The sequence below is a fragment of the Lepisosteus oculatus genome, chromosome 4 (assembly GCF_040954835.1).
Source record: "Lepisosteus oculatus isolate fLepOcu1 chromosome 4, fLepOcu1.hap2, whole genome shotgun sequence".
Taxonomy (NCBI): domain Eukaryota; kingdom Metazoa; phylum Chordata; class Actinopteri; order Semionotiformes; family Lepisosteidae; genus Lepisosteus; species Lepisosteus oculatus.
Genome location: NC_090699.1, coordinates 35,069,747 through 35,096,065, shown reverse-complemented (window position 1 = coordinate 35,096,065; position 26,319 = coordinate 35,069,747). Strand labels below are relative to the sequence as shown.

The 26,319-nt window shown below is 33.0% G+C and overlaps 1 protein-coding gene across 1 annotated transcript in view; it reads right to left on the bottom strand.

The window, feature by feature from the left end:
* Window positions 1-893: 893 nt before the first annotated feature.
* LOC102699018 (catenin alpha-3) overlaps window positions 894-26,319 on the bottom strand; it is a 545,540-nt gene continuing 520,114 nt past the window's right edge. The window contains exons 15-18 of the mRNA XM_006630805.3: window positions 20,099-20,280; window positions 16,153-16,258; window positions 10,156-10,290; window positions 894-6,169 (exon numbers count right to left, since the gene is read on the bottom strand). Of these exons, the coding sequence (XP_006630868.2) occupies window positions 5,882-6,169; window positions 10,156-10,290; window positions 16,153-16,258; window positions 20,099-20,280 (711 nt within the window). The 3' untranslated portion in view covers window positions 894-5,881. The remainder of the gene's footprint in view (window positions 6,170-10,155; window positions 10,291-16,152; window positions 16,259-20,098; window positions 20,281-26,319) is intronic.

Below are 26,319 nucleotides of genomic sequence, written 5' to 3'. Positions count from 1 at the left end.
GCTTCTGGTAGCCAAATAGGAGCCAATCAAAGAAGGGAAGTACCAGTGATCCCTAGATAATTTTCCCTGTGAAAGCCATCAGCAAATCATTAACTAACTTAACAAGGGCTGTTTCAGTACTGTGTCTCTGGCTAAACCCCAAATGAAAAGGTTCAGAAAGCTCATTAGATGCAAGATGAGATTGTAATTGAGCTGCCACTCCTGCATTTTTTGTGAGAAAAGGCAAATTGGAAATAAGAAACTAGTTTTTTAAGTACTTGCCTGAAATCTCAGTACTGAGTGGAATTTTGATTGGAAGAAACCAAGTTCCAGAACAAAAAAAAAATCACTCTGTGTCTTAGCTTCAAAAATTACCTTCTGCTACCATACAGATGATTTTGCACAATATACAGAGCTTGCTGCAAGAGTGTGAAAAGCATGTGGACAGAGTTCTGTTTTGAGTATGTTTGCTGTCTTTGGTGCTGTTACACAAAGTGCAGCTGTCAGGTTGCCATTTTCAAGCTTGGTGTTGGCTGTCTTCATGAAAGGGAAAGGTTGTGAATAGACAGCAGAGGCAAACACTGTTGTGCTTAAGGAACTTTATTTTGCTCCCTATGTTTCATGTGACACTTGCCAGGCAAGATCTGATCGGCTAGCAAGACAATGCAGGGAAATGTATTCATTAATTTTTAACACAAAACACTGTCACACTAAAGCAGGGATCTTTGTATAGTAGATACAACTGTTTTCCATTATATAGCACTTAAAAACTACTTTAAATAATTTTTTTATAAAAGACACGTTCTAAATTAAAAAATGGAGAGATAAATATGTTTATATTTTCACAGAGTTCCTTGAAGATTTAATATTGGTCTTTTTAGATTAGCTTCCATGAACAATAAATACACCAGTCATGTGTTAACAGAAACTTTATTAGCTTTTAAACAATTCCTAAACTATAAATTTAACATTTTTTAGACATACATTTCAATACATTGCACAAACTTTGAAGTAATTTGCAAGGCCAAATAACCTCAAAGCGCTCAGTAAGGGATCAAAAGATGGCTCTGATGTAATTCTGAATTTTCAGGATCTTCTTTTACATTAAATGCAAATATGGACTATGTAATGTAATGTTTCAGATTTTCAAAATGCTGACAAGTGAAATTTCCTGAGACTTCCCCAGGAGTCTTATTGTACTTTCAAAATTTAGATCTTTCTTTAAAAAACATCCATTGCAGTTATAATATTTAGCAACTAATATAGGTACTGTACATCTTTCCAATTATAATCAGGCACAGTTCAAATCATTTTCATGAAACTAAAAAAATACCCAATACTGATTAGTGTCTTTAAAAAAAGCCATGATGATATTCCAGTAAAACTATTTGATAATCACTTTATTTTCTTTGTTACATATTTTACATTCACTGTAGGTATAAAATTGTCCACTACAGAAAAACAACATGTCATATAAAGTCAACATTGTAACTTTTAGCAACAAAAGTAACTGCTAAGATATAGTGAATAAACACATTTTCTTGCATTTTTCAAACCTGTAAGCCAGGGGGAAAAGAGATGGGATAAATAGGCACTGCTCATTCCTAAGCAGTGGGTCATTCCTAAGATTACAATGTTTAATACCAGGCCAACTTTTCATTCTCTACTGTGTACACTTTAAAACAAAAAATAAAGATTAAACTTTTTAATATTTATTATAAAGCATTGTGTGGGTTACTAGAGTTGAAAGCTTTTAGTAGTACACTTTTCCAGATAATATCCAAATGTGTTTAAGTAGAGTTTGTACCATGGTACCACCACATTGAACTTGGTACAGTGGAAACCCAACTTCAGCTTCTGAAGCTTAAACTTAACTACCTGTTTTGCTGTTGGCTGCATGCTGTCTTTCAAAAGGTCCTTCTTTAATTAAGGGACTGAAGAGATGGAAATAATTGGATGACAGGTCAAGGCTGTGAGAAGGGTAGTCCAGTACTTCCCACCTGTAATACTGTAAGCCCTCACAGGTGTAGTTCACTGTGTGTGGACTGGTGTTACTGCGCAGTAAGATGATGTCTGAATGCAGAATTCTAGAGAGATAATTTCATTTATGAAAACTGATAGTAAAAACGTTTTGATGATGATTGTCAAAAATTACTTTTTGTTGTTTGCAATTACAAAATGAGATGAAATCACAAGTTTTGCCTAAACCTCAAACAAAAATAGTCAATTTGTGTCATTTATGCTTTTACCTCATATCTTTATCTCAAATAGTAACCAAACTCAGGAATGCATGAACATAGCTGCACACTCCACTATGAGATGAATGCTTAGAATTGGCTGAATTCCTTTAAATAAAAGGTGTGGAAAGGAGGAGAGTGGATGTGGTTATGTTCATGAGAAAGATGAATTACGAGTCGCAATAATAGACTATATCTATGGCATTACTATTATTAGTATAATAATTTTGAAATTCAATTTAATTATAAAAAGGGCCTGGGCCAATCAATCAAATGGGTAAGTTAGTTAAAAGTGTATTAGGCTGTATGACTCAACATTCTTTCCAAAGAAAGATCTGTGGTCTAGCTAGCAGATCTTCAGGACAAACAAAGAAGACTATAGGTAAGATTTTAACAATAGGAAAAAAACTAAAAGCAATCACAATATGAGTGGAAAATTAAACAAATTTGAAGCAACATCTGATGGAAAAGCCCATGTAGCTAGTTCGCAAGGTATTTATCTGAGAAAATACTGTCATGGATTCAAGATTCTAATATGCCTGAAGATATTTTATTTTTTTATAGAATGTCTGTAAAGTGAAAGTGACAATACATTTTAACACTATTATCACTGTTAGCATGATACTAGCATAGCATGATTAGAATATCAGATACTCGCCATGGAATAGGGGATAGATTATGTAAATTCAGAGCCATAAATGACAAGTGACCACGAGCTCGAGAGTGGCACACTTCAGAGTAAAATTCTGACCATTGAAGAGTGAAATATTTTATGTTATTTTTTTGTTTAATGATTTCTTAGAAAAAAAAGGTGGTAAATTCATAATTCAAATAAAGGTTTGAAAGGATGAAAGCTAATACATGGTTCTTATTTTTAAATAAGAGTAATTGTAAGTGATTTTAAATTTTAAAAGGTGTTCATTACTTATATTATTTTGGCAAGCAAAGTTTTAAAAACAGTTATAATATTGAGTTAAATTATATTAGTTAATTCTAAAGTAAAAAGACTAAACTTAATACCCTTAATAACCCAAAGGCTGTAACTAAATTATAAGTGAAAATGTTTTACAGATTGTAGGCGATATGATTAAAAACCAGCTACTGTACATGACTGAAAAATAATTAATACAATTTTTTGTCTCCTAAAAATATCATAGTGCTGAGGTGTTAGTTTTGAACAAAATCAAACCAAAAAAGGTAACCTGTTTACAACTGTGAGAAATCTTGTTACCTTAGTTACTGAAATGCCTAGTGAACCCAAAGCGAGCGTCTTTGAAGAATGGGTCACACAGTGAATCTAGTGGAAATACGCACCTAATGCTTTGGATAACACCCTGTAAAACTGAAGACAAATCTTAAAATATAAAAGAAGTAGATTCAATAAATTGAAATGAGAAATAACAAACTGTTAAAAGTATCAAGATTTATCTATGGACTGGTAAAGTCAAATGTGTTTCTTAAACATACACTGTAGTACTTCTTTATGTACTGTAAATAATCTTCTGGGTACTTTGGATTAAAATCAAGTATACTTCTACATATTTTATAGGGATTACTGCCATATACCTAGTTGCAGAGCTTTGCAAATATTATTTATTCATAATGTGATAATATTATCCCTAATGAAATTCTATATCATGTAATAAGTATAGTAATCCTCTTAAACAGTGTACCTAATAAGAATATGTTGTTCTTACAGTGTTTCCTCAGTGAGAAATCCATGCATTAACCTATTTTTCAGAAAGTTTTCTTATTATTCTGGTAAAACACAAACATGCAAATATTGTATATTTTACATGAAATAGATGGAGTGAGCATTATACATTCTGTTACTTTAGGTTTTAAAATCAAAATAGAAAGAAAATGGAAGTAAGAAAAGAACCAAGAAAAATACAATTATTTGTGTAAGGCTAAAATATACAGTATATACACTGCCTTGCAAAAGTATTAATATCCCTTGCACAGTTTTAACTTTTTGTTGCTTTAAAGCTTGCAGTCATAATATTTTAAAGTAATTATTTGTTACACAAACCACCTACTCCCCACAAAATGAAAAATAAAGTAAATAATAAAAGAAAGATGGAAAAGTCATGATTACATAATATGCATACCCTTTGCCATATTTGGGAGAGTTTGAGCAAATCTGCCAAGATGATTGGGCAGAAATTGCACCAAGGCACCATGAAAAACTGGTAGAGATTTACCAAAAAGACTTGTATTTGTAATTCCTGCTATTTCCACCAGATATTGAATTCACAGGTCTGAATACTAATACAAATAACATCCAATATTTCAGTTTCTTTTTCTCATTGGTTTTGGCAGACATTGACTGTAACTTACCCTACATTTAGAAGTCGTCGGTTTGAGCATTCAGGTTTAAAAAAAAAATACTTTTATAAATGTGTGTGAATCATTTGGTCATTTTACCAAATGAGGATGTATAGAAAGGATTCTAATACTTTTGCAAGATACTGTATTAATTCTGGGGAATCACTGTCTAGTAAATAGAATATTGAAAAAAATGCCTGGTAAGCATATTCTTCCTGTATAGTGACATAAACATTGATAGGAGTTTAGCAGATATTGCATATACAGTTTAATAAAAATCAGCAGGAGGATTGCCAGTAATATTTTAAGTATCAGAAATTATTGTTTTTGAAAGTTAATAAAGCTTAAAGGGTTCATATAAAATCCCATAGGTTTATATGTAAACTTATCAGCATGTCCATGTATTTTAATGTCCCCCTTTTTAATTATATAATTGTAACCTGTAGTTCAAGTTTTGGTGAATAATCCAGAACAGCTGTTCATGTAAAAGATTATCTGGCAATTAGCCTGAACTGAAATGCTCCACGTGACCTATAAAATGTAGTTCTGCTTCTGAACAAACCACATTTAAAATTATGCCTGGAAATAAACCTATATTGCAGAATTAAGAAAAAAAATGTTTTGTTTTCAATCTTGAAAAATATTTAATCTTAAATGTTCTATTAATTATGAAAAAAAAACACATTGCTTTGACTCGGGTCCAATATACAGTATCACTTACAGAATCTAAGTAACATACTGAAGAAAATGAGTAATAGTAAGGAATACAATACCCCTGCACCTCCTCTAGACCCCCAGTGACACAGGGATAGTAACTCACTTGCTCTAAGCTGAATCAGCCCTCGGAGAGTCCTTACACTCATATTCCCTTTCCTCCCTGCGAGTACTATGGAACTGAAGTGACAGCAGTCTGCAGCAGACATACTGTACGGCCTGAACTAAAACATACACAGGAAAATGAAACAGGAAACAGAACATTTGTAAATATCAGGTGTCAGTCTCAGTCACCAATTACTGATTAATAATTATTTAATGGTTATTTAATAATTTAACTATGATGATGATGATGATGATGATTTATTCATTTATTTATGTGTGCTATGCATCATTTTAAATTAGGTTTTACTCCAGGGGCTGTATTGGCCTACATAAATACATTCAATTTAAGTCCCCATAGAGTGTTTTACAAATGAACAAATGAACAGATCTTTCAAAATTTTAAAGCAAACAACAGTATTTTTTTTTACATAAACCAATGGGAGTTATATGAGCCATTTAAAATTATTCTCTTACTGCAATCTGATAAAACATCAAAAACGTTGTTCATTTCAAGATTTTTACTGCACTTGCCTTCCTCTAAACTCACTCATAACTTTGACTGGGTGAATTTTCTTTTTGGTGGAGCCTTTCCTGACAACTGCATAAGCTTCTTCTGGTTTCTCTTTTTTTATTAAAGGCTTCTTTTCAGGGGCTTTCATTCTCCACATGACCACAGGGTGCCGGGGCCCAGTGGGGCTGTGAATACGTATTATTTTTGTAGACGCTATGTAGGACATCTTTACAGTCTGGACCACAGCATTCATAAGGTTTTTGGCAGCTTGAATGAGGGATGTAACACTGTCGAGCTGCAAAAGCAAAGAAACAGCTTTATGACTTGCAAAGCAACACATGAAACAATCACAAAAAAATCTGTAGCAGGAAAAGAAAGACTACCTCTATGTTGAATGACTTGTTATGTTCAGTGCAGATGAGTGAAACTATGCCATTTTTTTAACAGAGGGTGCTCGTACAAGCAAGGAGTGTGTTTGTAATGTAAACCTTGAACCCATAGTGCTATAGCAGCTAAATAAAGCAATACCACAACATACTGTATCAATAAACATTTCTGTTTTCTGTTTTTTCGAGGAATGTAAAATAAATGAGTTAATATTTTGTTAATGTGATATACAGCAAATGCATTTAGTGCATTAGTGTAGCAATATTGCAGTTTCACATGTGTTCAAAGAAATTTGTTGCAAATACAGTCAACCTCAAATAATAAATCACCTCAAGGGCAACAATATAAATGATGGACTGTCTAGATGAGTTATTCAGAGGGTAGGATATAGGCACATATTGTCACAGGAGACCTTAAATGACTTTTATCTTAATGCTTTAAATAAAATAACAGTCAAGATGTAGATCTGAGTATCCTAACTTTTAAAATGATGTACCTGTATCATAGAATTTTACTATTGCAAGTCTGAGAAACGGACACGGACACCCCCCACCAAGGTACAGTATACAGTATGATGGTAGTCAAGTCCACAAAGAAAATTTTAAGAAGTTTTAAATATAATCTGAATCTAAGAATGAGGAAATGAGAAGAAGTGCATTTTGTAAACTGCTTACATTAATGGAATACTGTAACAGAGGGAACGACAGCCATTCAGAACTGGCTAGCCAAGGGTTAACCTCTTATTCACTTCTTTTTACAGATCAGATCAGCCATCAATACTATTCGACATAATAATTTTCCTACTTACACTTTAGCAGCTTGATTAAAAAAATAATAATATGATGTTTTAAGTGATTCTTGTCCTTACTGAGCAGTCCAGTTTCAGGCTTGTAGTTTGATACTTTATGCAGCACACAAACCTCCAAGTGTTCTGTTGTTAACCTGCTCTGCAATAGACAACTGACTTCATATGTGAAAACCTCACAGAGATATGTATACCCAGTTGCTAAAGGCAGTGAAAACATTACATTCTTCAGTCAAATTCCACAGGCAGGGACTTCTAACTGGCCATAAAAGAGACTCTGTGATTCTCTCTGACACCAAGAGTGTGAGCTACAGAACTTAGGTTCGAGGTGCTTAATTTGTAAATTAGATGATGCTGGAGCTCAATGTTAAAAAGGAGAGAGTGGATGTAAAAGGGGGAAATGGAGATACATGTTAACATGCAGTATATGCAGTAAGTAACTTAGTAACATTAGTCATTATAAATGCTATAATCATATGCTATTAAGCCTATTCTATTTTTGAAACACTAGATACACTCTCTGATGTACCTAACATCAGGTCTGTAGTATTTCAGAATCTGACTGGTTGATCCCCCACTAGCCTATACTATACAGTATACAGATACAGCAGCTTAGAATTTGCGGCACTAAGAACTCAGGATTTGGTGCAGCACACGTTATATACTGTAAGTGACGTCAACCCGTTGAAATTGAAAGCCACACGCTGTAGAATTCTTCAGCAGCAAAGGAGTTTGGTACTGTCTAGGGAATGGCATTATGTCTACTCATAGCCACATGTGTTACATACTGTGTAGAGCTCATGGGTGTCAACATTTTTAGGATGCAATTCTTGTCTTTTTCATTATTTTCATGAAATGACAATTTAAACACCTCTTCCTTTTAAAAATGTATGTGCAAGGGAGTATTGTGTGTAACATGATCAAAGCCATTTCTTTGTTCAAACTCATTTAGTATAAGCCTGATTTTAGGAGAGCACTGTACTATTTTCTCTAAAGATACTCTCCTCATGAGAAAATGTGTTGTTAAATTCTTAAGCATGAAACATCAGAATGTAAAATCAGTCCAATATCAAATCCTTTTTAAATACCCAAAATTTAACGTCCAAAACCAAGCAGGTTTAAGATCTTTAGCCTCTTTTGAAGCTTGTAAAGTTTTATGCTTGTCTCACATCCATTTTACCGCTTCTCTTCTACACCCATTAAAGTCACTGTTGCAATGTTAACTAGAAGCATTCACAGTTCCAGCAATGCAGCAAACTATGTGGCACTGAATCTTATTTTTTTCAGTTCAAGTATTTTCAAATTTGTAAATATGCATGTTTATTTTTTCATGTCACAGGGAAGAACCAGTACTGTGCTTAGAGGACCCCAAGCATGAAAAGTGTACAATTCAAAGGTGCTGGAGATGAACTCTGTTGAGCTCCATAACAGATTAGGCCCAGTTCAAGGCCAATAAGTCTCAGCATTCTAATTCATTCAATTCTAATGCATTGAACCGATCACAATACAGTCACATCCATTTCACTAGTATCAAAGTTGTCTTGCTTGATTAGAAAAGAAAACATTGGGCCAAAATTTTGGAAATCTTGAAGTCTAACAGAAAATTCTGATATGAACTTTTGCTGGTCCTGTACATTCTGGACTCTGCAACACTGACAATGAAATCATTCGATAACTCTTTAAGAAGCTAAAGGTTTCTTAAAGGGCAAAACGTTGATCTAGAGAAAATCCAGTTTCACAAGAAATGTCTTCAATGTTTTAAAAAGACCCATTGCTGTTTGGCCTGCATCTTGGAGGTTTATTTCATTAAGATGTGTGGTGGTCAGTTAGAAACTTGATGTCAGTTGTGCTACCCATTTGTCATTATCCAGTTTGGTTGCCTCCAGACCATCCACAAAGCTTAGCTAATGAATATTGCTGTGAACCTCAGCGTCATTGTATTTATCATTCATCTCTTCAAGTAGATTGAAATTGCCAGTGTGTAAAGTCAGATTGAGAAAAAAAAACAAATTCACTGTCTTTCCTATTGTATTTGTCAAATTATTAAGCTCAGAATTAGAAATATTGCCTCAAATATTTGCTTGATAAATAATACAATGGAAATTTACAGTCTGGTGGCCAATTTCGATCCTCAACAATCTGTTACAAATTGTTTCCTGACAATACGGGCTATGTTGAAATAATCTATATTTGGTTCTACAAGAGGGAGCATTTATCTAAATTTTAAAAATAAGCTTTTTTTAAAATGAAAATGTATCTAACGATTTTGTCAAGGATGTCTGACTCTGCACTTAAATGTAAAAAAATGTGATCAGTGACACTCATTGCAAGCTCTTCTGGAAACCAAAATAGGATGGCCCCAATAAAATTGAAGTAGTAAATAACCAAATTGAATTATTTTTCTTCTATGTCATTGCTTACATTTGTAATTCGTTTTCAAAATTAGCATCTGTTTTTCAATTTCTGATTTAATGCATCTTATATTTAGGCTATTAGGCCAATGGTGTATAGACTTTCTCTAGGGATTATACAGTATATACTGTGGGTATTTACATATAAAAAGGGACCGATATAACCCACTAATAAAACTTGATGACACACAATAGCCATCATGATCCAGGAGCCCCACTATAAAGCAGATCAAGTGAAGAAGGCAAAAATAATCTTCACCAATTCAATTAAGGTGGAGCTTTAGAAAGGCCAGACTGCAAGCATAGGGTATAATTTCTCCAGGACACCAGGGTTAACAACCCCAATGTAATGAGCAATGCCTTGATTTTCCCTGAAGACTTTCCATCCCAATACTTATCAGGCACAACCTTATTTAACAACTGAGATCTGATGAGCTCAGGGTACAGTACATAATCATTTCATTTGATATAAAGATGAATACTGTTATTGATTGGGTTTTGTTTTGCATAGTTATTTAATATTACTTATAATATTTAAGGTAACATTTTCTTGCATAGTTTACTTTTGAGTTTTAATTTAATTTTTTCATGGTTAAATATATTGCCTAGCACTCACCATTTTGTTTAGAAGAACAATGAAGCATCACATTTAATAAAAGTATAGACAGTTTTACTCACTGCTGAAGTAATGAGCTCTCCTCCAAGACTCTGAATCTCTGATTTCACCTGACTGCAGATCTTCAGCTGATGTGAGTAAAGTTTGATTTGTTCCAGGTAAGCCAGCAAATCATGTTTGCAAGATGGATCAGGGCACTGCATCAGATGGAGAATCAATTTGTAAAGATGATTATTTTCTCCTCAGTTGTTTCTCTTTTTTCTTTTAACATTTACTGTATATAAAGAATTTAAATAATTGTGTTTGATTTTACAATTGGAAGAGATTGTAAAGTTATATACCTTTGATAAAGCAAAAATCATTTTTTCAGTATATACTGTACTGTTCTGTAGTAAACACCATTTTTAACTAACTGAAAAATATGCATACAAACAACTTTCTATATTAAGCAGTTTCATCTCTGGTAATATAAATATTTGCAATTACTGATAAATTAATAAATTGATGAATTAAGGAGGTCAAATTTACACTTGATGATTTTGCCCATGTGAAATTTAGAAAGTACAGTATGACTTAAAAGGCTGTAAAGGCACTGATAAGAATGATTGAAAATCCTTACAAAAACTGTTAAATAAAACAAAGAAGAGTTATGTACTGTAGCATCAGACACAAAACAAAATGAAAGGTTATTGTAATATGTTCATTAACAGAAAATGCTTTGGAATAATACTACTTTGGATTATAAATACTGCACAATCAGGCTCAATCTCAGTGAAAAATATTTACATTACCTAGTAACAGAACAGTAGCACAACAGATCAATACAATTAATTCTGCTGCAAATTTAGTTAATACATTCACTGGTCTGTTTGATTTGATCATTTGTACTGATAATTAAATAAATGTATACACGCAGGTCTTTTCTAGATTAGATATTTCACAAGTCATGAATTTCTGCAAGAAATACGTTCTAAGGTTAAATAATAAGAAGAATAATTATGCTAAACATTTATTTTTTATTATTGGTAAATTGATAGACGAAGAGTTCATAATATGGTTTGTCATTATGCATGCAACAATACTAAATGTATCAGTTTTATTAGCATCAGATAGAACAAGGGCCTTAACAGGGTAAGATAAAAAAGATACCTTTGTAATGTTTCCACACACCATTAAAATGACAATTCATTGTAATAAATATCACCAGGGTTTCTAACTTATGGTTATTTACAAAACAAAAATAAAATAAATCAGCACTGGAAATAACACTGAAACTTTGCACAGCTGTTGATGAGAGCCAATAGATATAACCTCATTCTCATAATTACTGCAGAAGGTTCTGTTGCATCCATATTGAAATATCTTCATATTTTGTATTAGATGGAAAATTCTAAAATGCTGAAACTGCAGCAATAGAATCTGAATTTGGTCTATAAGTAAATATGAATGTCATCATCATAACAATCAAACACAAATCCATGATGACAAGCAATATGGCTAATGGTCAAAAGCATATATATAAAATAGCAGAAGTCTCAAGGTACAACCTTATAACTGAGTAACTTGGACAACATCATATTTAAAACAGACAGTATTTATGAACTGGCTCCTATGAAAAAAAGAAAAGTCAAAAGATTAATAAAATTAAAGATTAATAGTTCCTATAATTGTAGATAAACTCCAGTGTGAAGCCTATACTACCACTATCTTAATTCATGCAGAATTCTATATTTATTTCAAACATAATGCATGTTTGCTACATTGAAATGTGCAGTCTTATAACGGTAAATGGTCACAGTATCATGCTGTAAAGTATTGCAATATATCAGTATTTTTTTGTATTGTCTCACCCAAACTCTAATGTGCAAAAGTGTTGTAGAAAGTTAATTTTAAAAAGTAATACATTATAGGTACAACCAACTATTGTAAGGGACTACTTTTTAAAATTTACAAGATGGTAAATAATAAGGAAATTAATTTAAAAATCATCAGTTATCTATGTAGTGTGTACAGATACTCTGCCAACAACTTCTTAAGAATTTAACATACAGATCCAGGCATACAGATCAAAATGCACACAGTACGCTGCATTAAAATGCAGTATGTGTGGCTCATCATACTGCATCATACTGCATGTTAACTGAAAATTGATAATAGTATCCAGAAGTACCTTGTAAAACCGCAAGGTGGAGCTAATAAAGCTTAACATCTCATATACAGCATTTGAGCTGTTGCCAGAAAATGCCTGGTTTCGAATCCCAGTCACTGATGTGGGACAATCTTTTTACAATTAAGAATTTAAATTGTATACTCTTTAGATTTCTAATAATTTTAAACTGTGTATTACAGCATATTAATCATTAAACATTAAAATGTCTGTATATTTTATAAAAGCAAGATTGCTCAATGAGACAAAAGTACACAACCTTCCACCTTCATCAAAAATATTGTAATTATGCATTAATATTTTCTGCATCAAAGTCTTTAACTTGGTAACTTACATGGGTTCTGTTTTTAATGTGCTTGTTCTAACATTATTAAACTTATATTCTATACTTCATAAAAAGTTATAACGTTTTATCCTTTTCTAAGAATAAGTAGTAAGAACACCACTTGCTGTTACTATAAAAGATAAATGTTGTAGTGATTTAACATCACTTCATAGTTATATTAATATGGAATTGTGTAACTAAGCATCTAAAGTATCACATTTTGACATTCGTTTCTTTTAAAAAAAACACTTCTATTGTTCTTGTAGTGGTAATGAGCCCCATAATGCAGCGAGCTGCACCCAGTTGGTTCAAAGCTCGATCAGAGCCAAATGCATAAAAATAGTCCACTATTATAGCTTATTGTGAACATGATGTGTCTCTTTAAGGTTTACACATGAATTGAGAAAATCTGTATTTTGTCTTAATCCAAATGTCAACAGCCGGTAATTTGCCAACAATTTAACTTTGAATTAAAAATAAAGTTTAAACTGTACTATATAGTACACGGACAGGAATTGAACCTTGTCCGTCAGCAACATTCAACAGGGAACAGGTGGATGAATTATTGTAAAGGATATGGCCAACTTTACAGGTTGTGTAAACGCCAATGTAAACTTCATATTTACAATTTACAATTTTAAAAGTTCTTTAAAGCTTTCTCAGTCAAGAACGATAATTCACATAGGGACCTGTGTAAGCAAGCGTAGGCAGCAAAAGATCAGCTAAAGAGGGAAGAAAATGCTTTCAGAGAAAACAATGTTTCAGGTGTGAAGAATACAGAGCCCCAATTCAATTGCAGCCTAAACCTTTCCCCACATACCCTGCCCCCGCTGCGATTGGAATATACACAAACAAAGCACTGAAAACTTTATAGTAGATGATCAAGTGTTTCGCAGACATAGGGCTGGTACGTATTTCTGGCTTTGTGTGCTCACACCTGGGATTCGATTACTTCAAAATATATATATTTTTAATTGCACGTGGTTCTAGACCTTCTTTATATTAAAGTTATATCACTGGGCATCGTTGGATGGTTATCAGCAACCTCCTAATCTGCTTAACACCTGTAGAAAACATGACTATTTCTGTATGGAATGCATGTTGCGTTTATAAAATTAAAGTGTTTAAAATGTTTAATTAAGAAGTATAAAGAAATTACACCTTACACTGTAAGCTTAGACTTAGACTCGAAACTGGTCGCGCGGAAGAAAAACCACCCATTTTTCGTGCATTAAAAAGTGTTTTTAACTGATTTATATACAGTCTTTTCATGTTGATTTAAGTGTCCTTCTTTCAGTTGGATTGCATGGTGATTGTTACGATTTCTCTATTATTATTGAATCAATCAACTCGTTCACTTGTGATTATTTTGGAAATATTTTGACATGCTCCTTTTAACTCGGAGTTTGTAATATCAGGCGCTCTGAACGAGTTAAGCTTTGATGCAGTACAAATAAATGTATTTCCCACAAGCTATACTGTAGTGGCTTTAAAACTATACAACATCACACTGTATGCATGTGGCAAGTAAAATGCATGTGGCACTTAAAAATGTTTCTAAAGTAATCATTCATGAAGAAATCAAATTAAAAATAAAACGTGTTTACAAAGAAAGTGGATTACAGTAATACTACCAGCTATATAAATGCATATATTTAGATCCTTAAATTAATATCATTATTAATTTCTTTAGATAAGTGATACCATATTATATTCCCTATTTAGCAGATTCTAAAAAGTATGAGGCTTTTTACTGCGATAATGAGCGCAAGTATTCATAGAAAAGGTTAATCACTTAACTTTGAACATGTGATATTTAGAAAAACCAACACATTCAATATAGAGTCTATAATATTTACTATTTTAGTTTTTCAAAGAAATGTTTTTTTGTTAAAAGAATGCTCATGATGAGAGCTGGGTTCAAACCCCAGACCTTCACCATGCAAGTCAGATGCCTAAGCCAGTACACCAACACGCCACTTGACAACTTAAGCTATAACTGAAAAGGGCAGGCAAAAAGTTTCCAAGTAACTGGGTGAATGAATCAAACTGATGCAGATGTGTGTACTGTGAAAGTGTACTACTGTAATAATTTGAGCTATATGAATATAATTACATCATAATTAATTTATTTAGATATGCGATTCCATATTATATTTCCTATTAATCAAATTCTAAAAAGTATGCATTTTTTACTGCGATAATGAGTGTAAGAATTAATAGAAAAGGGTAAACATTATAACTTTTTATGAAGTACAGTATATAAACTTAATCAAGTCAGAAGGAGCACGCCAAAACTTTTCCAAAATAACCATAGTATGTAACTGAATGAAAGACTTTGATGCTTAAAATGTTTTTGAAGAAAGTGGAAAACTGGTGCATATTTGTTATTTAAACTACCAATACCAGTCATATACAGTTTACATATATGTGTATGTTCCTAGATTAATATCATTTATGACCTCCAGACATGTTATGCTCCTGTTCTTTTTATGATCAGCTATTAAAATTTCCCTTTAGTTGTAAAATTCCATATTAATATTCAATATCAAGCGGCTTTAAACATGCCCAGTAAAGACATTAAATGAAGCAATCATTTCACTTACAACCAATGCACCACGAGTGCCGTCTGTCGGTCATTTTGGCCAACCAATCATGTACTGTGGTATGACGCGCTGAACTGTAGATAATTTTGAGCGGTACGGGGTTGTACCGTTCATTTTGAATGGCTGCATCTGTATATGTATGTAATGATAGGGTATAAATCAGGTGAAGAAGCTGGGAAAGAGTTTTTTATTTACTCTGTTCATGGATTAGAACATTTTGTTTGCAATTTGTCTTGAGCCTGAGTCTTCTTTACATTGGTTATGTGTGGTTACCGCCTAGTTGTACTGCATCCAAATGGCTTGTTAATTTGGTGCTAAACATAAGTCACTATACATACAAAAAAAGTGGTGAAATTTGCAAAGTGGCAAAGTGGAAGTGCTCAGTGGTGGATACTGAGAAACAGACGCAATTCAAAAGGAGAGAGATGGTGTCAGATTATTAAGATTCTGTAGACTAATTTTGCCCACCTAATACCACTCCAACTGACAGCCCAGATAGCCTGAGATAGAATTTACTGCATCACATACTGTAGAGTATTAGCATGTGAAACACTCAATGGCACTTCTAGCACTTGGGAGCCAAAGACAGCCAACATTTTTCAGTCTTGACAGAGTGCTGATTTAAAATCTATAATAATACAACTTAGACATTAATGACAATTAAAATTAGAAGTGGCTGGCTGAAGCCAAAATTTAGAATTTTCGTTTTTTATTCATTGTATGAGGATATCAACACAGTTCAGAATGACCCAACATAATCTTTAAGGGAAAATGTGAACTTTTAAGTCTTAAACACTTAAGGTTTTATATTTTTATTACTAATTATTTCTCACCTGTAATGAACGATTTGAGCATAACTGTATGTACAATTAAAAAATCACAGAACTCAAAAGTGCAATCCTACTCAAAACAATCAAAATGTTATTATTTTGTTAGGCAATACAGTATGTTTCAGACTAACCTGGTTAGCAATCTGTCTCGCCAACACATCCATCCTACAGCCAGCCTCAGAAATCACCATGGCAGCATTGATTACATCTGATGTGTGCTTCAGTGGACCTTTACCTCTGTAAGTAATACATTGTAGTTAATGTACCATCAACTCATTTTCTTCAATAACATTTTTTAAAGCAGAGAACATAATGAAAGTTCTGTGTTACCAAGCATTCTGTCTCTCACTTCTTATTATGCTGACATTATCTTGTCGTCTTCCAGGATGCCTTAAATTGCCCAATGTCTTTGATTGTTTCAGTGTCTATGTCGATTAAAACAGGAAGTATAGTGGATGCCCAAACACATAGATTAAGACAACAAATCCTAGAAAATGATGGTCAAGAGGCCTTTGAATATATCCTAAAGCTGATAATACTTGGGAATTGTGGCTTGTTCTCTTCCCAGAGTTTCATTATTAATTCTATTTCTTTAGTCAACAAACTATTTTTGACAAATTCTATAGAGGACAGTTGCTTTTTTAAGACAAATGTTTTTTTTTCTGTTAACAGTAGAAGCACTAATCTTCAGAGCATGATGTTTTTTGACAAAGTTTGGAGATTTTGTTTCCCCTGAGACTTACAAAAGGCAACATATACGATTTATGTATCACATTAAATCCATTTCCAGAATTAGCAGAGGCTGCAAAACAGGTGACAGAGATTTACAATGCAGGACACCAATGAAGTTGCAAGGATAATAAATAAAAGCTTAGAAAATAGCTGATGGCACAGTTTTTAAGATGCACACCCCTCAACAAGAAGAGATCTATTACAGCATCATTTAAAAGCACTGTAATGCTCAGTTTGAGAGGGTGCACAACCTCCCATACACACTATAGTATCCACCTGTTTTAGTAGTCTGTAAATTAAAAATTACCACAAAACTATGAAGAACACTGGGCATCATTTCATCCAGAACTGAGATTGCCACTGTAAACTTCTACCTAGACTATATAATCTTATAAAAGCGTATGCCATATGCTTACGTGTATGTCTACATTAACTTTGCAATACGGAAGCAATAAAGCAGCAAGTCTAGAAAGAAGATGCACTTGAAATGAAAGGAGTGAATGGGATGGCAGAAGCCACAAAAGAGTGCCAGAAAATAGGTATATAGCACATGTAAATTAACACATTGTGCATGTTATGCAAAACAATGGTTCCCAAACTATTACTCCCAACCTACAGGTTGTAAACTACTACCGTAATCTGCTGAAAAAAAAGTGAGTCAGTTTTAAAGATAAAACCTGACTCATCTCTATAGAGGACTTGGCACCATTACTATCAAGTCTACCTGCTGTGTTGGTTCATCATACTGTACCAATGGCACAAAGGAATTGTTCTTTTGATATTTGTTTCTTTTTGCATTTTCTTTCTTGATTGTCACCAGGCTTGAAATTCAACAGGATAATGAGGTTAACACTTATTACCTGTGCCCATTCAGCTTTCTGTCAAATGAGGTGAATTAGTGCTTATGAAACAGTCAAAGTCACTCAAGTAAAAACGGTCAAAATGACATTAAGAACATTTAATCAAGGTATAATGTGGAGAGAGGAGGTGGGATGGCATCAAAATTCTGTATACTTTCTGTATTTCTGTAAAAACAAACCTGCATAGAGTGATACCTTTCTTTTCAGGATCAGTATATTGTATATTTACAATAGGGTTTCAACATCTGCAAATTAAACATTGTTTATTTGAGATTCAGTCTAACTAACAGGGTTTTGGGTGAAAGAAGTGCAGAGCTGCATGAAACCAAGCTGAAGCTTGTTAGCCACAACTTTCAAATTAGCAGCGCACCAGACTAGGATCATGAGACTAACGTAGCCTAGTGAGTGAGCCTTTCCCTACCGCCTGCCCAAGAAGCCACTACCCAGCATCCAGACCTCAACATGGTCTTGTTTTTATATAGTAATGGACACTCCAGGTTCTGTGTTGGCAGCTAGGGAATGACAGGCTGGATATGTCTTTAATAAGACTCACTGAAAATTTGGTGTTGCCCATTTCATTACACAGGAGTGTGCTAATCAAAAAGGGAGAGAAAGAGAAAAGGCGCAGGCTGGATGCAGAGAATGGAATCAATTTGTTTATTTTAATTGATTACTATAAAGGCGGACTTGGTTATTTGCCAAACTACCCCCAAGTGCTGCACTTTTAAGAAAAAGAGTAGTGTAGAAATGTATTTCTACTGTTACTTTACATCTCTGAATATATGAATGTTTTTTTTAGTTTTGGTTAATATAGTTAAAATGAATATATTAATTAATAAATAATAAATTAAAGTATAAAATTGGTAAAAAATCCCAGGATAACTATCTGATAACCTGTAGGTAGTGTTAAAGCTAAATGTACATTTACAGTACATAGCACATGGCAAAAACCCTGATGCCTTATGGTGGATTTGGCAGAAGCTTAGTACAGTTTACCCTAAATGCCAAACTAACACCATCTGCAAAAATCAGTTCCCAAGACTTATATTTACCCTTCAGATTTCCAAAGAAATTGAAATGTGTAATTAATCTATTCAAATTTGATTCATAAATAGAAAACAGATGGCAGATGGCTCCTTAATGATCAGATCTCCAGTCTCATAATGATCTCCTATGAATGATCACAGACTTGCACAATGAAACGTCACTTCTACACTTCAGAGAGCTTCTATTGCTTGTTTTGTATATTTTTTAGCATCAAAAAGGAAAATATGGAAGTTTTGCAGAAAGGTTTTCTATTATTTAAAATTTAGTCCAATTTAACTTCTAATCTTATATTGTGTGCTTTTATTCTACCTTAAAACTGGTACAATCAAAAAAGACATTGCATTAGTAAACTGATTATTAGCTTTCTTTTTAACACATTTATTTGTTATTCTAAATAATAATAATAATAATAACAATAATAATAAAAGTATTCGCATGCTTAATCCTCAAATATAAAACTATCCTCAAATGGTAAACAATATATCCCAAGCCTGTGGAAATTCTTATGAAAATAAATCACAAGGATAATTCACACACAAAGATCTTTATTTAAGTTTGATTTTAAATAAGTATTTTTTAATGAAGAAGGAGGCAGAAAAGGTTTTAGATGTGCAGCAATGTTTCATAGCTCTTGCCTTTTTTAAACAATAAAGCTTAAAATTCAAGTCAAGTCTCATGAATACAGAAACTCCCAAAGAAGGATTATTTGATTTGCAAAGAGGTAACTTAATCCTCAAATAAAGAATAAGTGGTTATAAACGTTTAAATCAATAACTTTAAAACTAACAGAAGCAACTCAATAATATAACTACTGGTAGGTATAGAAAATATTGAATCCTATGCATAAATGTGAAGATGATTTCCACATAATGCTTGTACAGTATCTAATATTTGTAGATATATGTATTTCTGGTGACATACGGTATGTGAACAAAAGGCTATTAATATATCTTAACAAGCTTTTCATTTACAATGGCAGCAGCTGCTGACATTATGAACATTACTATAAGAAGGCACTTATAGTGTATATTCATTTCGTTTTGTGCAGTAAATGGAAGTGTTACAAAAATGCTTTGAGGCAACACAGTATGTATGCAAATCTTCAATAAATGAATTCCAATACAACTTCTGCTTCTAAACCAACCTTAAACCCTGTATTAAAAACTGTACAGTACTTGTTTTTCTGATTTTTAACAATATAACTAATGATTAATCTATATAAGCATATAGCATATATTGTGCTGTATTATACATTCAGTTTGAAAGGGACTCATCAGTCACACTACATCACAGCAAAATCCTTTCCTTTCACTATTAAAATAGTAAATCCTCTAGGAGGGAACTCCAACACCTCAAAAGACCTAATAAGACAAGGGGGTGCTGTTATGAAGAGTAGTTATTACTGTAGGTTATTAACAAAACTAAAGTTCCCATTTACCTGGTGAAGTCTGTCATCTCCATCATAATCATGCACATCTTCTTAGCAAGGACAATTATATCATTGCTTGTGTCATCCCAGATTTCAATTTCAGCATCCAGCTTACTCTTCACCTTTTTAAAATCTGCAACTTGTTCAGCTATCTTTATCTTTTCAGACTCTGGTAGTTGTGTCATCTTTGCCTGGGGAAGGAAAATGAAAACAGATACTGTCCTTGTCAGTAAAAACAGTTGACCATAAGAAAACATTTTTGATAGGTAGTATTTCTACAGTAAGTGGATAAGTTTCAGATAAGCTAAAAAGAAAATTATTCAGATATATAATGTTAATTATGTGAGAGTCTTGATGCTTGGAGGTAATTTAAGCAAAACAGAGAAAAAAAAACTAATAATGCTCCAAGCGCTCAGTCTGCATCAGATGAATAATTTTCAGTACTACAGAATTTGAAATGTTTGGCCAGAAGCACAAAAGTAGGTAGGTTGCCTTTCTTTTAAAGGCAGTAATGCAGTAATTCAGATTTTGACCAATGTATTATATACTCTGACATAAAAAACATAGAAATTCTTAACAGATTACTCAGGGATTTGAATACACTGTTTACATACATTCTAACAGTATGCTATAAACGGTGCAAAATGCAATGCTGAGTACTGTTAATAGATACAGGGTAGAGATAGAAGACAAATAAATTGAGCTAGTGGCACCAGAGACAAAGCAGACATGAAGCTGATATGAAATTCACAGAATTATGCTTCATAATCTATTAAATAGGCTTTTGCCATAATAATAAGATTTATTATCAGGTCTTCACCACATACCAAAGATATGCAATTGTCATATTTATACCAAATTCTTCATCTGTGGACAAATGTATTATATTTCCACTTCTCATGTTTTGGGAAGCCATGTAAAAGTGTATATTCAGTATTTTGTATTTATTAATTAAGATATACTGTAGCTTCAGGGATCCTTACAAATTCAGACTGAGGCTGCTTAAAACTCAGCATAGACAGCGAGTGACTAGCTGTCATATTTATAATATTTTTGTACAGTATGAAAAATATACAGTATATGATACTGTACAGTAGATGCATATACTCTATACAGGCATATCCAAGTGGATAATAATTTACAGACACTCAGATATATTTTCACTGCCAGGCAGATACTGTATATAATGAGATGTATTACTGTACCATAGAGACCAAACTTGTTTATTTTCAGTACTGAAATATTATTCTAAACCTTGTGAGACCCGATAACAGCAAACATTGGGCGTAGCTTCACTAGATTCGTGGATCTACTAATTTTAGGCCTAGCATGATTATATTTAGTGCATGTTGTTCAATGATGGGCCTTTTTAATGTTGTTTCTCTTAACACCCAAACATGATTTTTATTTTTAGAGTAAAACAATTTATACTATTAGTTATAAAGATTTTTTAAAAGTTCTACATTTTTTACAATGTAAATTTTTTTAAATTTCCTCTATGTTCATAAATTTGACATAAAGCAGTAACACTGATATATACAGAATATACAGCATTGCTTAGGTTTTCTAAAACCAATAAACCTTGCTTATGTGTACTTTTTGGGCTTTTTTCCTAAGTAAGAATAAATAATAGTGAGAAAACAAAATGATCTCCTTACGTAAGTCAAAGATTTACAAATTTTGTCAATGTCACAATTTAATTTTGGCAAAAAAGATCCAAGTTTGAACACATCAGTGATGGGAGTTCTGCATTTGTACAGAAACTTTCCAGAACTTTTGTGTGTTCATATTCATTATTACAACTGTGGAGTGCAATCTTTCCAGAAAACTATGATTTTGTAGCAGATGCAAGTAAGCAGCATTCTGTTATTTTTTTTCCCAAATTTAAAGATTTGTTCTTGCTTGAGATAGCTGTGAAACACCTGTCATTTTAATAACTTCAGCTTTGCTTCAATTTCAGCTGTGCTGTATACCAGCTGTGAGGTTTCATAGCACAATTTTACCTCCTGTATAGAACCCTGCTGTCTTTATTAACACTAATCAATATGTATGACACAGTCTTCCCAGTTCAGATTATAACTTAATTAATGTTATTTTTTTATGAATCTAATAGTAATTGATAAGTTGCATCATTCTTAAAGTGATTAGGGAGAGATCTACTTACTTGGCACTTAGAACATTCCCATTGCAACTGCAAACGACTTTATAGTCTTTTATTTGTTAAAGGTAAAAAAAACATTTCAATGCGTGATTTTTTTTTTGTAATTTTCATTTTCTCAGAAATGATCATTTTCTTTACTGATATGTAAAAACACTGCATTCTGATACAGATGACAAGGAAAATATTAGGGATTCACCACATGCATTTCATGTGAATGTCTTTAGCAGATCAATATCATATCATACCATAAAAAACTGTCATTATGCTGTCATTAGGCTGACCCAACCATTGTTAGCATCTAACAGAATTGAAGGGTGATTAACTTGGTTGTGCTTTATTCTAATGACATGTAAAGGAAAGCATACTGCACATCAGTTTCCATTTTTACATTTAAACAAATACACTACATTGGTATGCAAATGCAATTACCCACTGACATCACAGCAGTAATTAAGTATGGTGTAAAAAAAGTACTGGGATTATTAAGATTAAAGTAACACACACTGCACACTTGGGAATAAAGCATTTCTTTTATGGGAAAAATACACAGGTCAAGCAATTAATAATAGTTCTAGGGGGTTATTCATAAATCATCTGTTTTGACATGGTGGCACATGCGGTTACCATCTTGTGGCATCCTTCTGATTCATAAATAGAGTTTACTGGCATAGCACCTGCATTACCGTGATGGAAGGTAATTCCATTAAAATACCACTTTCACCTCATTTGCATATATTGAAAGTGATTCATTAAAATGATGACTGTGAATTACGTTTACCAGCTTGGAAAAAAGCATATACCAAAGTTGCAAAGGAACAAGTAATAGGTTTATTCCATGCTGAAAAAAAGAAGAAAGAGAACACAACGTTTCGGCCGTGGAGCCTTCTTCAGGTGTCGCTACCCACCTGAACATATACCAAAGTTTTTGCCTATACTTTTAACTCCTGTCATCTTATAAACTTGATAATGGGAAAAGTTATACAGTATGGTGTTTGTCCATTTTTGAATGATAGATGATTGACATGTCTGATATAATCATGGCATGTTTTACATACTGTATGTTAACTTAAAATGTATATATATGTATAATATGTATATATGTATATATGTATGTTACATTGCATCAATTTGCATTTGTGACAGTAATGTAGGTACAAATCAATTAGCATAGTTTGCATTCAGGACATTTATCAAATCAATCAATTTTATTTTGCTAGGTCAACACTGGATAGTCGAAAATAGCTATTTTTCAGTTTTAGTCAGGACAAAAACAAACAAAATAACTTTATTTTGTTAACAGGAGCTGAAAAGAAAGAAAAAAACAAATCCTTGCGCTTGGCCAATTACTTTTGTTACTATGGGATGTCTCTTTGCTACTAAGATAAGCCTTTTGTCAATGTGTATTCCCTTATTTTACCAGGTAAAACAATTGAGAATAAATTCTCAATGAAAGATTATGTAAGATGTTACATTTACATTGTTTTTCCACAATGATTTATTCATCTGTTGTTCATGTAGTTACCGCTTTGTGATTATACTTGAAAAATTATAATGTAACTTGTGAATGGACATTTTTACACAAAGTGTAATTTGTCTGGAACAAGCTGACCAGTCACATCGTCAGTCAGAGCTGGTAGTCTTCAATCAAATAACTACTAAGTAACTAAATGAGTAAGACGAGCAGAATGCCCCCCTCTTTTTTGGAACCTCTTATTTTATTTAGATTAACATTTGGATAGATTTTCCATGGCTTTTTTCACAAAAGAGCATTAATATGAGAGATATTTTCAAATATACACTAATGTCAATTTCATTGTGTAATTAAATAAAAGTGCAACACAAGACAACATTTGCTTTTGCATTATGAGTTGTTCATAATCAGGATGAGCAACTGCACTACTGTAATGTGGTGGTAAGTGATTTTATCTTCAATATGTGAAGATAATAATTTACTGTATGTGTTCTCTATCATGCTCTATATAATTATATACAGACAGAGACATTTTAAAGATGCGAATGATTTAATTTCCAATCACAGCAGGAGAAATCAATGATAAAAGGGTTTGTATATTCCAGTGCTTTAACAATTAATTATGTGTATTAAGTAGTTCATTCATCCTGCATTTTATCAAGACAAGATGACAGCTTAACTTTGAATCTTTGTTTACAAATTTTGATACACTTTTAGTTAAGCAAAAAATTCTTAAGAATATGTTTAGAACCAAGTGGCAAAGGTAAAGATGGTAAAGATTTTTAGAAAGCAGCCTAGTAACTGTACATTATTAATGCTTTGGCTTATTGTATGGGAAGTTAAATTACTGTTACTATATTTATTAATAATCATTTGCTGACTATTTTGTTCTGATTACCTTATCTCATAAAAAGGTGATCTGGGGGTGTTTCTTTCTTGTCGATGGTGTAAGCATGGGTTTTGTGCTTCATGGTTTCCCTCCTGCACATAATGTTTGACACCTGCCATTAACCTTTTATCAACAGGTTGTTTGGGCTCTGTCATCCTGGGGTACATTTATTTTGTCCCTCCAACTCTTAATATCTATGCTTTGAAACCTGTATATCTATCTTCAACTAGCATGACATCCGAGTTCACTCTCCACATGCTGAACTTAGTTTCACTCTCTTTAGTAAGGTGCAGTTCAAGAGGCTTGGTTTTCTTGCTTTCTTATTAGGTTGTCTGTCTCGCTACCAGCTTGTACTTTGATCAATGGGATTTATACTGGACAGGACTCAAATCCATTGCTGAAGAGTCCACCTAAGCTGACTTTGTCCAGCTTCCAACATGATCAACTAATACTAACTGATTAGTGATCATACTAATCAAGTACGGGAGGATTAGTAAAAAGTGGAGAAACAGCACATGAAGGTTTTACATAAATATTTGTCTGATTTCATTTACTATAGAGAAGTGTATGACTTTACATGCAGGTAGCAAAAACAAACTAAAGCAAAAAGATCAAACACTTTTTAGATATTTCCTGGGACAGTGTTTCCTCTTAGTCTTTATTTTAAACTGCCCTGTATTATACTGTAACGTCCTTAATGTTTTCATCCATGGAAGTAAAATTAGCCACAGTATTACCATATGTTGATGCTGTACAGCACAGTTTGTAATTCACAATTAACAAAACACATTATTATTAACAATAACACAAAAAACCTGCAGAGATGAGTCGTTCCCTACTGAAATTTGAGGAATACATCTATGCCTACACCCTAAGCCATAGACATTGGGATCATAGAAAAATGTTCTGTTGGCTTTCATAAAATATAGATTTGACTTTAAAATATATTGTAAATAATTAACATTGACATGATTGATAAGGCCTCTTGATTTCAATTCAGGTTGCTGAACCATAATTGATACTCATTTTAATGTATATTTGTATTTTGGGAAACTATCCATCATTTATTCTAAATATTTGAGAGCACTGTAAATTGATTAGTGATGGTACCCTGACTATATATGCAACATATCCTCCACTTGTTTGCCAATCATCTGACCAATTGGGGATTATTTGGAAAACAAATACCGGACACTGAAGGATTAACCTGAGGATTCTGCATTGAAAAGTAATTCATTTCTCCTCCACTTATATCTGAAATCAGAGATTCTAATGTTATTATTTTTAACTGATATATAATCCTGCTCCACAGAAAATTCACTGTTTATAGAAAAAGATATTCACAATTAGGGCTGTACAGCGGCACTGTGTTTAGCATTGCTACCTCACAGCCCTAGAGCCCTGGGTTCAATTCTGGACCATATGGGTTTTCTCCCGGTGCTCCAGTTTCTGCCCACAGTCCAAGAAATACAGAGATTAATTGGATTCTGGAAAAACTGGCCCAGGTGTAAGGTTGTGACTGTGTTGGTAATTGTGTGTCCTGCGATGGACTGATGTTCCACCCAAGCTGTATCCAGCCTTAAGTCTGTTGCCTGCCAAAATAGGTTCCAACTCCCCAGCGACTTAAATTGAAGTGGTTAGAAAACTGATAAATCTACATTTACCATTATGTAATATACTGTATTATGCACAATCAGTGTGTTCATTTA